This window comes from Cyrtonyx montezumae, unplaced genomic scaffold (genome assembly GCF_038088225.1).
Source record: "Cyrtonyx montezumae isolate F1298 unplaced genomic scaffold, pur_monq_1.0 scaffold_3, whole genome shotgun sequence".
In the NCBI taxonomy this organism is placed as follows: domain Eukaryota; kingdom Metazoa; phylum Chordata; class Aves; order Galliformes; family Odontophoridae; genus Cyrtonyx; species Cyrtonyx montezumae.
In genome coordinates this window covers 101,057,078-101,072,726 of record NW_027072034.1, presented here as the reverse complement: position 1 = coordinate 101,072,726, position 15,649 = coordinate 101,057,078, and the positions used below count along the sequence as shown (strand labels likewise).

Below are 15,649 nucleotides of genomic sequence, written 5' to 3'. Positions count from 1 at the left end.
CTTCCTTCTTTATGGCCCTTTTACGTCATGGTAGAAGTAATCAGTGAGGGACAAAAATGCTATTGATTTGTGCATCCTACATTTCATTCATTGTTTAACTGCAGGATGTTCTTGGAGGAAGAAGCCACCAGTTCCATGTAGAGAAATAGTTCCTCTAAATATTACTGCATAGAATGTGGGAAATTTCTAACACAGATCAGCCAAAGCAACGTGGATCCTGCAGCTTTCTGAATAATCAATGGAGAATTCAGAAAAAAAAACTGTAAGAAACTTCATGAGATGTTCAATGGGAGAGGACTGTTTCCTTCACAGCAAACCTACCCAGAGAATTTTCGTATTACCGCAACACTGTGACAGATTTATTTTCAGTCTGGCACTTGAGGGTTTTAATGTCATTATAAATGATCAAAAATAATGATATGACTGCACAGAGCAACAGTGTGGGAAGTACTGTATTAGCTATTATGCTTAATTATTTAATACAGAAAATTATTCACACGGTGTTAAAAGCCCAGTGGGATGGTGCACTTGGGGTCTCATTCACAACAGCAGAGACAGTATCAGCAGCAGCATGTGATGGGAACAGCTCAAGGGAAAAGTGACTTGCTCTCACTCTCACAAGAAAAGTCTGAACCCCCTATCATTTTATGTGAAGATATTTTAAAGGGTCAAAAGTTCTCACAGATGTGAATCTTCTTTTTGTGTAAGAATGATACCAGCTAACAGACTGTGATACAGCCCCTGGTAAGAGCAGTTCGTTGTGTTAGGAAATGACACCTCCACTGCCAGATGGTCACTGCAATGAAGTCTAAGAGTTGATTTCTCTCCTCTGTCCACCTGACTTTTGTAGTATTTAGAGAATTTAGTTTTCTATACTCCTTCTTCCCTAAGAGTAAATTAGAGTAGGCATACTCTTTTGAAAGCAAGCACTGTTTAACTAAATGCTCTAATCCATATAAAATCAAACCTCTTCCAGAAACAGAGGCAAGTTAAAAAAGAGAATGAAACTATTGAAAAACCTACCAGCCTCTTACTGGAAGACTGCATCTTTCTTCCAGTGAGTATCCAACATCCATGCAGCAACTATGTCAGAGCCTTTTCCCATAGTGCACACAGAGGCAAGAGAAACTTCCAAATTCTGTATTCAGAATTCCCTCATTACCTGCCACTGCCCCATCTTCTCACACAGAAAGTTTTTCTTCACTCTGAAAGATGTCAGTTATGTTCTTTTGAATCGTTCTCCCCAAAGCTGGGATGTCGGTCGTACTTTAGAAGACTGTCTTAGATAGCAAAGCCAATCCTTTTGTTCTTTTCTTAACACTGTTTCATGCTGATGATTTGGATTATGGCCTTCACAAGATATTTGTTCATTCTCAGTAAGACTACTTTTTCCAGACCTTGCAAAGTCTGAGTATTTACAGCTTTCTCCTAACAGGATTTGACAGCAAAATTCTCACAAAATCTGTTTTGTGATAAATGACCTGTTCAGATATAGCTAGCCATCGCATCCACTTTTCAGTCTTTCCAGTAAGACTAGTGTTGAGTTTATTTCTCTTTGCTGTGAACAAGTCCGATTTCTGACTTCAGGACAATGATTACTGAATGATTAGAGTGAAAAAAAAATGATTGCTCCTAAAAGAAAGGACCCAACTCCTCAGAGGGTACCACTGTGTCACAACATATCTGTAGGAAGTAGTTTCATTGGATTTGGGTGTTTGTTTGTTTGCTTTTGCAACCAGCAGCATTGATAAGAGAGCATTATCTGCCTCCATTTTCATGCACTTATACCAGGGAGGTTTTTGGCATTATTGTTCTGATTCATTTCTCACCCTCCTTTCCAAGGCAACTAAGAGCAGTCCAGGCCAAGAATGACATCAAGGTCAGGTATCATCCAGTTTCAGCAAGTTTTGTTGTTAGCATTTCCTTAGACTTTCCCAGCCCGTTATCTTGAAATACAGTCTTTTCCAACAATAAGAGATGCTTCCCTTGTAAATGCTTCTATATTGCCTTTCTGATGTTTCTATCCCAGCCTTTGGAGGGCTTGTGGCCAGAACACTGCACTTCAAACCTCCCATGTGGTTCAGTGCCCTTTTTAGAGGAAAGGAAACACACAGAGGTGTGAGATAACTGTGCCACCATACTGGTGCATATGGAGAGGCAAATGGGACCATCTTGAAAATGTAATTCTGGTGGAATCATCTGGGCTGCAGTATTTAGAAATGGGAATTCCCTGTTCACAGAACAGATATGGCAAAGACTGGTCTAAGCCTTTCTGCACGATACTGTTGATTAACTGCAGGTGTGCAGTGCACGAAGAAGGTCTTTAGGACCCTCAGACCCCAAGTGACACCTGTCTGCTTCCACTGACATCTTCATGCAGGAATTTTGAGAGAAACCATGAAACAGTGAGAGAGGGTAGCAGAAAATATCAATGTTATTCAGCATCCATCTTCTTTTACAAGTTGGACTTGTTTTCTTATGGAATGAGCAGAAAGGGGTAGAAGGCCCCTTCAGATCAGAGCATGCCTTTGGAACCGACTGAGCTGAAAAGCTCCTCCCCTTGCTCTTTGCCTGCAGGAAGATTTGGTGGAGTACAGAAGGGACTTGTGCAATTCCCTGCAGCAGTGACTCATTACGGTGACTGGTAGGTAAACTGCAGAGAGCCTGTGTCTCAGAATTAATCCATCAATGGATGAGAGCTGATAGATAGTATGCAATGTTTTCCCACAGCCTGTCAGGAGCTTCAAGCAACTGCATCATCTGCTTTATTCCTTTTCTGTTAGGATCTCCTAAATTCTCTGACTGCTGTTATGGCTAAATGGTATCTCAGCATAACAGAATCTTCATTATCCCCGTTTGGTGCCATCAACTACTGTAGCTTTGTAAAATTTCCCAGGATACATGTGAACCTCCCCAGTGTGCTGTGAGAAGGTATGCCAAGAGTCACAGTTCTGTGTAAATGTCATTTGATTTTATTCTGTTTTCCAAAGAAACCGTCTCTTGCAAAAATTCTGATCAGGAAATCCTCTTTTAATGGAGTTTGATAACTCTCACAACTCCAAACAGCCTTCTGCAATTTTAGAAAGAATTTACATACTAAGCATCAGCCAAATTCTGTGTGTTCATTTCACTTTGAAAGTTACCAGCAAAGTCTCCTTTGGTGCTCTTCACAGACAGCAGAATATTTCTGATAAGAAATTACAGATTATCAGGAAATAATCCCTTTTCTCACCTTCACACATAATCTTTCAGATTGATTAAAATGAATGTTTCTTTTTGTCATTTAAGTATGTTGGTTCATTTCAAATGAACAGTGTCAAGGTTCTAAGTTTTCTTTCCTAAAAGTCCTTCCCAAAAGGCCCTGTAGTTATGCATTTTCTCTCTATTGATTCATACATGCATACACACACATCTTTCCTTGTTCTCCTATGACACCGTAGGAGCTGCTTCTGCTGGAGAGCACTTGGCATATGTTTAGCTCCCACCCAGAGAATACCTTGGGCCCTTCCTTTGGCCCTTCATCCTTAGAGGTTATTTGTTGTTGTTGTTGTTTTTTATTATTATTACTTTTATTTTTTCCAACCACCTCATAAGAGATGGGAATGAAAACCTGGGACTAAGAAGATAAATAACTGCATGTCTATAAATACAGAAGTGTCCCTGCAGCTGTCACAGAGCTGGATGCTTGTAGCCCAGCTGGTACTACAACTCAAGCGGTGCCCTTCCACTGAGGATTTCTGTGCTTCAGCATGTATAGCTCCCCAGCCACCTCATGTTCTTATCTGGGGCCCTGGGTTACTCTGAGCTCAGATTTTCAGAAAAGATTCCAGTGGGCAATTTTCCCTGCTGTTAGCAAGGCTTCTTAAATACTGCATTTAGGATCTTATACTCACAAAAAATCAAAGAAATGGTCTCCAGAGATTTCAGTGGCTCCATTAGTACCAAAACAAACTCCAGCTTCATTGATAGCTAATCTTGGTGACTAGGAAACCTAAAAACAATTGGCATATTCATTCTGAAATGATATGATGTCTGCTTCCCTCACACAAATGAGATTCCATTCCAGCCAGCTACTGCATATTTATGCTCAGCCTTTCGTTAACATAATGATCATGTGATGATTCACTATTCTTTGCTACTTTGGGGGAAAGAAAAAATGGGGAAAAAAATGTGCTCTAATGGTGGGCTTATTTCACGCTTCCTGAATATTCAATCCAATCCTCCTGTCTCTTTCTGTCCTCCTTTCTCCCCAAAAGCTTCACAGATCTTCAGAGAACTCCCACGAGAGGGTGACTACCCTTCCCCTGCATGCCCCTCTGGCTGCCATAACACAACATGTATATACAGCTAAATCAGGGTGTAACATCTCCCTTTAAGGGTAAAAAGTGGTATTACACTCTAAATTCCTGTCCAGCAAAAACAAACAATACCATCAATTCGTTTCCAGTCAGACCTCCACCCCCTTGGGAAAAGCATACAGAACTTTCTGGTGGGAAAAACAGCTTGGAAATACAGTCTTTTTACTACAGTGAAAGTTGTCCATTCAACTTGTCCTTTGTTAGCCACCCTGGTACACTCCAGCGAGGACTGTGTCTACAAGAGGTCCCCTGAGGTCACAAGAGGCCAGTCACTGGAGATAAAGTAATTCACTCTCAGAGTGCATTCTGACAAGATTAGGAGGTCTGACATAGGGCTGAGCAACCACATGGCCATTTGTAGGTGAATGTCTCTAAGGAGACAAGGCTTTCTGAGGAAGGATCCTATTACCCTGCACAGAAATTAAGCACCTATGTTCTCTGTTTTCTTTGAGCTCTCTTACTGTGAATAATATTTTTCTGTTTTTCACCTTTCTGTTTTAAACAGAGGGAGCAGGTGAGGAGGAAAGGAAGGTTTTAAAATTCACGTGTTTCTTTGATTTAACTCTGGAATATTGGATGTGGGGTTGAGTAAAACCACATTCCTACCCATAGTTCCTCTTTGTCATAGATTAAGAGGTCCAGGAAGAAGAGAAGAGCTCTCTGAGTCCATCTCACAGCTCCACAGTGATGTGTCGTGGCACTGGTTCTGTGACCCCAGAGCACATCAGCCCATGGCTTTCAGGCAAGGAGCTGTCTGGTGGTACTCAGCAAAGCATCCTAGAGGAATTGCTCCTGGTGTGAATCTCGAGCAACTCCAAAGAATGAACTGAGTGACTCAGATATGCTGTAGTATCACAAATATCCAAAGCAGCTACTTGTGATAGCAATGAATAAGGAACCTTTTCTTTCCAGGCCTGAATCTCTCCTGAGATGTTCCAACAGTGTCAATGCAATGTCATTACTTCCAGTGAATTTGCATTCCTGCAACTGGGAGTGATGCTAAATTCACTGGCTTCAGTGGTCATCTGAGGACAGGATTCCCTGCTGTTTATCTCCTGGGTTTTGTACCACCAGCAAATGCTGTTCCAACAGCAGCTGCATCTGTTGGGTTTTGTGTCCAGAGTTGCTCAGTAAAAGGAAATTATGAATTTGGTTATCCCCAAATACTCTTTACAGTGTAATGCCAGTTATGGTAAAAATAGTAAAAATAATCACAATGAATTCAAAATTGAGGGACATCATTTTCATGGGCAAAGCATGGACAATGCATTTTGGATATACACCCTTGCAGCTTCCCAAAAAACAAACTGTTTTTTGGAGTTGCTTGGTTTTTTGCTAAAATCCATAACAGTTCCCAATCTATTCAATTTGTGAAGGAAATGGAAGGATGGCCAGACCTTTCAATGTACTGATTTGGATGTAAGCAGTGCCATTGCCATCATCAGGAATGTGCACACGAATGGGGCAGGAGGATTGGGTCTGTTTTCTCCTCCACTCTCTTTGATCTTCCAAATGTCTTCTCTGCCAAGGTTGCATCAGGCTGCAAAGGCACTTCCTGCAACTCTGAATGATCTGTGTCTGTCCCTTATTTATTCAAAATGCATTTGCCTCTACATTTTAATCTGCTGTTCTCTCCCTCCCCTTTCTCTTGGTGAAGTCTAATTACAGTTTTATTCCAGGTCCATCTGGTTGCTAACGATGCTGGACATCACTGCTGAATTCATTCTAATATTTGTTGTGTATTTTCTAGGCTGGAAGCTGAATAATAATATTCTCTGAATTTGCTTTTGCTCCTGTTTCCTTCTTCCCTGTTGTAGCTTATTGTGTAGCCATGAGCAGCCATGGTGCAATTACTCCTCCCAGTGTAGATCTGCTGAGAGTTGCCTGTTTCAGATTGCAGGAAATAAAAAAAGGTGTTTTTTTCTGGTTTTGAGAAGATTTCGTAGTCTTCTCTTATCAGCTTCCTTCTCTGGTGTGAACCAGTTGAGAGTGGCTTCTCCACTGTTATTTTTTTGTTGTTCCCATTACTCCCGCCTCACACAAAACACAGGTTATAACCGTGAGTCTCAAAGCATCCTGATAGGCAGCATTTCAGACTTTAGAAAGACGCTTTTTGCCAATGACTGCTCCATGGGATAGTTGGATCCACAGTAATTTAAGGCTCATAAGCCTGGCTTATGCAGTGAGAACACTGGGATTTTTATTTTTTTTTTCTATTCTCCTTTTTGCTCACTACAACGCCGCCTGGGAACACAGCCTGACACTCTACCCATGACCTGACTCTCTGGCTAAGAATAGCGGTGGCAGTGCAACTTGGGTTCAGTCTCGCTGGAGACATGCTGCAGCTGGGAAACAGGGAGGTCAGACAGCCCACGCTCACAAAACCAAACACATAAAGGAAGCACAGAGGATTTGGGAGGCTTACCTCCTTTTAGGATTGAAGAACAAGAGTGTTCAGGTGTTCAGTGGACCAAGATATGAGTTTTTTGCTCAGGACATTGAACTGGGCAGGAAGTTGACGTATGAAAGCTCATCTGCTGGGCTGAACAGGATTTTTCTCAAAGGGTCCTGTATCCCTATGACCCAGGCCACCAAAAATCATGCAGGGTGGGGAAGGCAAGCAGTGCTGATTAGCATCTCCTGAGCCCTGCTTAAGAAAATGAGATGTCTGAAGTAGCTCTCAAAGTAATCCTACACTGCAAACCAAAGGCACGAGCTTAGCACTTGGTAGCCAGTCTGCCACAGCTCATCCGATACAGTCAGTGTTACAGTGATGCTGTGTCTTCAGCACGAGTGAGTAAGAGGTCTGACTCTGAGCACATGCTAGTACTGACTTTGCTTTCATCCTCACCCCTTCCTAGCAGCATGCAGGGGCTGCACTCACACTTTCATTTTGTAGTGCAGATGTGCTTTCAAGGTAACATAAATATTTAGCAGTCCTGCTCTATAGTTTTAAGACAGGAGCTAAAGTGGTAATAACAGCAACTGTTAGGCTAATGGCTGTCATAATACTTATTGTGGCTGTGTAAAGATAAAGATAAGGACCTGTTTAAATAGCACATCTCCAGCTCGACTGTGCCCTCTGCCCTGCCACGCCACAGCACATCGCTGCCTTCCATGCCAGTACAGAGCCATAGGGACAGGTGAATCTACATTCACCCTGGCAGAAAGGGAGCCTTTTTTGAGAGAACATGACAACATTCCTGTCTTCTTCCCCAATCAAATCTAAACCGGATGGGGAAGGGAGTTATATGGCTAGGAAACAGAGATGTCTGGAGGACCTGGTGTTCGACCCTTGCTCCCAAGAGCAGCCATGCTCCACATGATCTGTGTGGCTTCCTCTTCACCCCCGTCCCAGTTGGAGATGAGGGGTAGTTGGCCTGGCATCGTGTTGGCTGGAGGACTGCTCACACAGATTAGGGATGGCAGCACTGGGCTATGGCCTGAGAAGCAGCAAGTAGATTTTAGAGGAAAACCCCTTGAGGTATCAGGGCAGTAATTCTAATGGTAATTTTGAACTGTTTTTGTCTGTCTAACATTCCTTTTTAATCCCCATCCTGCCTGCCCCTTCCTTATGTAGGGTTACTTTAGTGATCCTTGGAATGTTTTTGACTTCCTCATCGTAATTGGCAGCATTATAGACGTCATTCTCAGTGAAACTAATGTGAGTATTACTCTACCCTCCCCAGGATACCACCACCTCCTCCTCCTCTGCTGTTCCTCCTCTCTTTCTCTCTTTCTCTTTTTTTTTTCTGATTTTTTTTTCCCTCTAGTCATGCTTTTATTGAACTTGCCGTCGTCCTTCTCCTTCTCCCAGGGAAAAAAAAAGGAGGGGGGAAACACCTCCTTCTTTTTCACTTGTCATAGCTTGCCCCAAGGCTGTGACTGGTGAAAGCGCACAGAGTTTGGGGTGTGTGTGCTTTTTTTTTCACTCCAAAAGGTAGACATGCTTGAGTGTAAGTTTCTGACTAACCAGGCTTTTGTTGATACCCTACATCATGTGAAACGTTACAGAGGTTTGAGCAATCGATACTGTAGAGTGGTAAGAGACTATTTAATATGCCCACGTAACCTCTTTCTTTTCTTATTTTTTTCCTCTTCTCTCCCTCTTTCATGCTTTGTTTTGTTTTGTTTTGTTTTGTTTTGTTTTGTTTTACCTTTTCCTTTTTTTCCCTCTTTTCTCCCTCTCCCTTTGTCTTTCTCCCTCTCTCTTCTCTCTCTCTTTTTCTCTCTCTTTCTCTCACTCTTTCCTCCTTTCTCTTTCTTTCTCTTTCCTTGGCTTCTCTGCCACATGCAGCACTATTTCTGTGATGCATGGAATACATTTGACGCCTTGATTGTTGTGGGTAGCATTGTTGATATAGCAATCACCGAGGTGAACGTAAGTAGCTGGCGTCTGTCCATGATCGTGCCTGCTCTAACATTCATTTGTCTTTCCCGGGTTTTTTATTTTTCCTCCCCCTCCCTCTTCCTTTTGAGTTTGTTTTCAGAGGTTTTTTTTTTTGTTTTTTTTTTTTTGACGTTGATTATTTTTAAGCTCTCTTTTTCGTTTGGTTTGGTTTTTGTTTTATTCTCTTTTATTTTCTGGAACGACTTAAAGGACTGTTGCATCATTTTCTTCCCTTCATAATCCGCCTGGCATGAATTAAACTGTATAGCAGGAAAAGTGATGGGAAATGTGGAGTGTAAGTGAAAAAGCTATTAGTGCCATGGGAAGCTGCTAGAAAAGTCCCAGGCCAGCACTTTGGCCTACCCGGTGTTATGCTTTCCTTCCCATGGTGGCTTAATACCCTCCACCCCACAGAGATCTAAAGGTCAGTTCTTTCGAGGTGGAACTACAGGAACCAAGCCACAAATCTTCTTGGTGCCTCCTCACCCAGGCTTCCTCCAAAGGAAATAAAGACCAAACTATCTCTGTTTAGAGGAACGGGCACCTAATACTTAGGTTGTAATTTGAAAGGAGAACTTAATAAAGAAAAGGTAGATAAATTAAAACAGAACACAAAGCCCTAAGAAATACAGTGCACCACGTTTCAGCCCAGTTCGGTTTGCTCCATCTCACTCCCAAACTCCACCAGAACAATTGACACTGATTGGCCCCACCGTGCCCTTCTCAGCAGACAGGTGAAGGATTGAGAAAGCCATGGAGACTGAAATGAACAGCTGGTGTTCAAGGGAATAAATCACATCAGGCAAGCTTTCTTTGGAGGTGGATGGTTATAGAATTACTGTGTAAATGAACAAAGGACAGGCAGATTCCTGAAATAAAGACTACAAAGGAACCATTGACCACGGACTAAAATTTTATGACAAAATCCAGCTTAGCGAAGCCAGGAATGTAGCAAGAACAAAAGGAAATGGTTGTAAGGCTATTAATGAAGAGTAAACCCATCATGAATTTGCAGAGTGATGTGGTTGTTGAATAAATATTCAGGTTGGAATTGCTAAATACCATGTAGGCAATCCATTGCAAGTAGAGAAGTGACGTCAGTGTTCACTCAGTGCTGTCTTTAGGAGAAACTGTAAACAGAAATTTGAAAAAAAAAATAATCACAATACTTTGAATTTTCAAAAAAAACTGTTGTCATATTTCGATTTTACTTTAATTTCTGCTTAACTTTTTTTTTTAATTCCGAAACAAAGAAATTTATCCAAAGTCTGATGTTTTGATTTAGAGTGGGTGGATGAAATATTTTATTTGACATGGATCAATTTTCCTTGAGAAGTTGGTTGTTGTATCTTTTATATGTCCCTCTTTCTATTCTAATTTCACCCAAATTCTGGAAACAATTTTGATTACCCTTTTTCTAGAGAGAGATTAGGACTGGTCTAAATTTATAGAGGGAAATTAAGATGATTGGTAGGTTGAAGATGATAATTTTAAAGAATAACATAGAAGGTTTTTTTTGCATCATATAGTCACAAGAAAACCAAACAGGGAACATAATAGTATACTTCAGACTGTGAAAATACTCAGTTCTCATCCACAGAGGCAGAACTGTGAGTAGTAAGTGAGGAAACAGTCTTAGAGATTAATAAGAGATTAATTCTGCTAAATATCAGCAAGATTTTTCCTGACTGATATATTTGAGTCTCTAGAAAAGCCTTCCAAGCAGAAAGGAAATTTGTTTTGCCAAATAAATGGGGGGGGGTCTATCCTGGTCAGAAGCCCTGTAATGGCAGGAAATTCTAATGTATCCTTTTAAGAAAATTCAGTTATTTCCTACAAATGAAGAAACTTTTTACATCATGGTGTAGGATGCTTTAATAGACATCCCATTAGATTTCAGTGATCTGAGAGGAAGACATAGTCACCCAGACTTCCTCCTACAATTACTGGTCAGGACACCTCTCCCCAGGCCAACTGTTCCTCCCCTAAGTATTTCTGACAGGGGGAATGAATGTTTGTGTGGAGGTGCCCACCCAGTAGCTGGAGAGTGTCTAGGTTTGTCAGGTTTGTCTAGACAGCCAGATCTCAGATGCCGAATGTAAGCAGGATAAATAGCATTCATGCTTGGCATGTTGTCAAGAAGGTCACACTGCTGCTAATTGGGCTACATCCAGATCTTCAGTCTCCACGGCTATTCATACTGGTGTGTTTAATAACCACAGACAGGGCTTCCCCTCTCTTCTATTCCTTGTCTAAATTCAAGTTCATGCCTGGTTGCTGGCTACAGAAGTCGATGAGGAAGGAGAATATGCCTTTGTTCAAACACTCGTCTCCTGTCTTAGTTGAGAAGGCAGCAGGTGGGGCCCTGACACTTTTAATAGGGATTACAAACAGCATTTCATGATGGTCCCTGTGTTTCCTCTAAAGAATCCTTTCCTTCTATACAGTTTTTACAGATTTCTGCACACGTCTTTTTGTTACCTGGCATGTTTAAATCTTCTCTTTTTATCTAGGCAAATCCTTTGCTACTAGTTTCTGACGTTTGTCACTAAAAACTTGCACAATCTTTTGATGCACTGATAAATGAGCAGCAGCTATGGATGGAGTTTGTTCTGAAATGTTTTGAAATCCCTTTGCACTTATAACCCTTATTGAATAAGAGAATGTATTGTATGTTGGTTTGTCCTGTCAGATTCCCTTCCTGCTAGCAGTACTTGATATGTTACATCTATGGCAGATGGGCTTTGGAAATAGCCCATCTTGGATGGACAGTTGTCATCTTCTCAAGCAGAGTGAGGCAGTTTATCAGATATACTTCTCCCCTTCTCCTCAGGAGCTTGTTGCTTTCTTGCTGTTTGTGGGTTTGAGCAAACCCTGCCTTGTGTTTCTGTACCCTGTCTTGTCTTGTTCCAGCCAGACCTAGAGTCTGAAAAACAATAACAACGAACTCCACTAACTGGAGATATTAGACTGGTCAGGTGCAGGTAAGATGTTTTGCCCAAGGTGTTAGAAGCTGATGGACGGTTATAGTAGAGTATTTGGAATTGCTGCTCTTGGAGCTGAGGGACAGCTTTCACTGCAGTCAGTCAGGGAAGGCAGAGACCTGGCACAGGTTGGTCTGACATGAGCCCATAGGCGTGTGAGCCTCAATCCCTATGAGGTTCTCCAGAATGCCCAGCAGGGTCTGAGCTGCGATAGCTGTCGATATGGTGAGATCCCTGTCACGTGTGCATGGGTATGCGCTTGCATAGGTTGTGCAGTTCTCCTTGCTCTGTTTCTTCCTTTTGACAATTATTTTTGTTTCTTGAAAAGGAAGTCCCCAGACCAAAACCTTCGTAAAGATATATGTGAGTGTGCATGTGTGGGTCTTTGTGTCTGTACTCCACTGGTTGTAGTATACATTCCTGAATGTGTTTGGTTACCTGTATTTGGGTTACAAATCCATAGGAGAGTGCACAGACATGAATCCGTGTGTGTGGGAAAGAGTGCGTATGCAAGTAATATGTATTTGTGTATTTGTGCTGTGAGTGATTGTTGATGGAGAGATGTGAGTTGTTTATATATAACTGAGTACATGAATTTGTTTTCTGAGCCACTGTGGCTGCCCTAATGTGCAAGTTTGGTTTGCTCATGGGTGCGTGTTTCTGGCTGAAAGGCTGTAGCTTTATGCAGGCATGTTCATCTGCATGCCTGTGGGTGAGTGTAGACTTGCATGTCAAACTCAGCATATGTTTGCTGGCATGGCTGTGTATTCACACACAGTGAGAAGGCATGTTATCATCAGGCAGGCCCTCAGGTTGACTTCAGCATTCCTAAGTCCTTTGGGATGCCCACACTTAAAATGTCTCAATCATATTGAAATATGTCAAGTGGTAAGTCCAATTGCATCACACTTAGGCCCCTCGCTTACTGCAACTTGGGAACACCTCCGAAACCCCCCCAGCCAATCCTACACACATACAGAGATGCAGCTCACACCACTGATAATGTTCAAAGCATATCTGGTGGATATCAAAACTCTTAAACAACTCCTTAAGTAACTAAAATATTTTAGGGTGAGGTTCAAATCTGCTATTAAAAAGAAAAAGGATTTTCATAGAAGCACAACATCATTAAGGTTGGAAAGACCATTAAGATCATGCAGTCCAACCATGGCACATTTGCCATGTTTCAACTCTAAGAATATGATGTTTGGGGAATAAAATGAAAGTCAATTTAGTATATGGGGCAGTAGTACCTGGGAGGCAGGGCCTGCAAGCCATAACCCGTGAGCCCTGGCTAGGTCCTTCTATCTCAGCCTCTATATCGGCAAATTTGAAATTGTAATTACCCCCTAAGTTAAGAGGGCATTATCACTAGTGTTTACAAAACACTTTGGATGAAAACATTATGGTGATAAAAAACGATTACTATCTATTGTAACAACAAAAGGAATGAAAATGTTACAGGAGTTGAATAAAAGCTAACAAATTTGGAATGTATCATCCCAGAAGTAGCTCCAGGCAGAGGTTTGTATTTCCTTCCTTTCCACATCAGCAAACACAGCGCAGAGTTCAGTGCTGTGCAGCGGACTGACAGCCTGCTGTCACCTCCTCCAGGCACAGAAGGTTTCTTATTACAATTTGTTGTGCCATATCAGAGGGGGAAATCAAGTTTGATTTGTGCTCTGTGCTGGACTGCCTTAAGCGATGGGAGAAAAACAGCCAGGCCCTGAAAAAGCTACTAATGCAATGTCCTTCCTCTCAGCTGGAGAGAGAAGACAACATCTTTCTGATCCGTAGGGCCCTTTTTCCTTCATCCTTTCCCCTGCCAGTCTCAGACCAAAGCCTAGCTGTGGCAGAATGCTTGCCACCTAAGTGATGCTGATGGCTGAGCTGAGCAGGCTCCTGTGGCAGGCTGGTCCATCCAGCTGCAGCAGGTGCTCACAGCAGCAGAGGCATAGTCAGGTGAGAGAGCATGTGTGTCTCTGGAGCACAAGTGTAGCTATCAGTGGGCATGGGGATGTTGTGTGAGTTTGTGTCTGTCTTGAAAGGATGCTGGGGAGGGAAGGACTGCACCTATCTGTGTGCCTGTCTCCAATGGGTTCTGCAGTGCTTCTGATGTGTCTGCACGTGCAAGTACCTCTGTGTGTGTCAGCCATGTCTGGGGGTGCATGAGGATGACTGAGTCAAAGTATCTGGACTGTACACATCCCACCTTTGCGCTCAGTGACCGTGAAAATATCTGTGTCTCTGAGTGTGCCTGTGGTACGTGTGGGAGGTATACACAGTGTGATCCAATAGATGTGATGAGTCAGGGGGTGTGCACAGATACAAGATGGGAACTGCCAGGGATAGGCAACTGTTGACTTGTAGCTTGTGCGACATAATGGATGCAGTAAAGATTTCATAAGAAGGAGCATTGAGGTCTGTAAATTGATGGAAATGTTTTTGGTTTTGGCTTGGTTTGTTGTTGTTTTTTTTAAATGGGAGAGGTGACAGGAGGTGAAAACAGGAAGGTACAGTGTTGCATGTGACCTTATCCATGGTGGCATCTGGGAGACATAGAATTGTAGAATTACAGAATGCCTTGGGTTGGAAGGGACCTTAAAGATCATCCAGTACCAGCCCTAGTGCTGTACCTAGGGGTTTCAGGAAATGGCCACCCTATGAAGAAGGTTAGAGAAACCCCAAACCTATCTTGCTGCATTCCTTCCCCTGGAAAATGCTGGATAGGTCTGCTGTACCCATAACTGCTGAGTATAGTTAGCTATTTACCTACAAGGTTCAGGAGAGCTGAGTGCTTTACGTGAGGCATTTCTGAAGAGGTTTCCACATACTAATAGGAAGTCATCTGAAGGTTGCAGCAGCGTTGAGTTCTGAGGACAGGTGCAGTAAGGGAGATACCAAGGTATTCAGATCCCAAGGGAACTTGGAGATCTGTGCATCGATTTCCCCTTTAGTCTCTTTTATTTCGGAATAAAGCAGCTCAGGCTTAAACCAGACGCATGGAGCCTTTCCTTACAGTCATCCTGCTTTCGGTGTCAAGAGGCTTCATTTGATTTGTCATGGGCTCCCGCTCCCATTCTTTGGAATATCTGACAGCCTATACTCAAGTCTCCCTCTCACTTCCTCCTCCACTCTTCCCTTTTAACCCGCCCCTTCCTTTCTTCCTTTTCTCCCTCACTTTCCTCTCCCTTGTCTCCAGCCACAGTAAACCTCACAAGTTCATTTTCACCCTCAATCAATGTGTCTGAAGGCAGAGAACCAGTGGCTCTAATCCTGCAGCCCTTACCCAGGCAGAACTGCCTGGGGGCATTCCGTCTTTGCAAGGGCTGGAGCAGGTGGCCCCGCTGGCACAACCCTGTACACACACACACCCCACAATGGGAGCAAGGATCGGTGGAAGGACGACATACATCTAGCCTGCACCTCAGTTGGGACTGGCACTCATTTCTGTCGCTGTGTCTGTCTGTGTGTCTCTCTGTCTCTGCCTGTCTGGTTCTCTTTGCTTCCACGCCCTTTGCTGCTCAGATTTTGGCCGTCAGCTGCCACCAGACACAAACCTTTGCAGTTCCTCGAACTTGCAAGTTCATCTGCCCAAACCTTCAGGAAAAGGCAGAAAAGACCTCCTTTCCCCCTCTCCTTCCCTCTCTCAAATGCCATCTGGGTAGCAGAGGCCTCCAAATGATGTAGCAAAGGGCTGGAGAAGCACAGCGGCTTCTTTTGACATCCGTGTTGTCATACCCCTACTGCTGCCATCCTAGAAGTTGTATGTAGTCCTGAGTTATCCCTGTGTGCGTGTTTATGTATATATATGTGACTTGGTTTCTTTTTGGAAAAACTACTGATAAAATTGTAGGGGGGGTGGGGGGTATCGAGTTTGCCTTTTTTAATGTCTGGTAGTGTTATTATTGCTAGAA

At 42.8% G+C, this 15,649-nt stretch overlaps 1 protein-coding gene across 1 annotated transcript in view; it reads left to right on the top strand.

Annotated features, from left to right (window-relative positions):
- Positions 1–15,649, top strand: part of CACNA1C (calcium voltage-gated channel subunit alpha1 C) — a 463,683-nt gene that overhangs the window by 402,883 nt on the left and 45,151 nt on the right. Inside the window, exons 30-31 of the mRNA XM_065742562.1 lie at positions 7,939–8,022; positions 8,656–8,739. Of these exons, the coding sequence (XP_065598634.1) occupies positions 7,939–8,022; positions 8,656–8,739 (168 nt within the window). The remainder of the gene's footprint in view (positions 1–7,938; positions 8,023–8,655; positions 8,740–15,649) is intronic.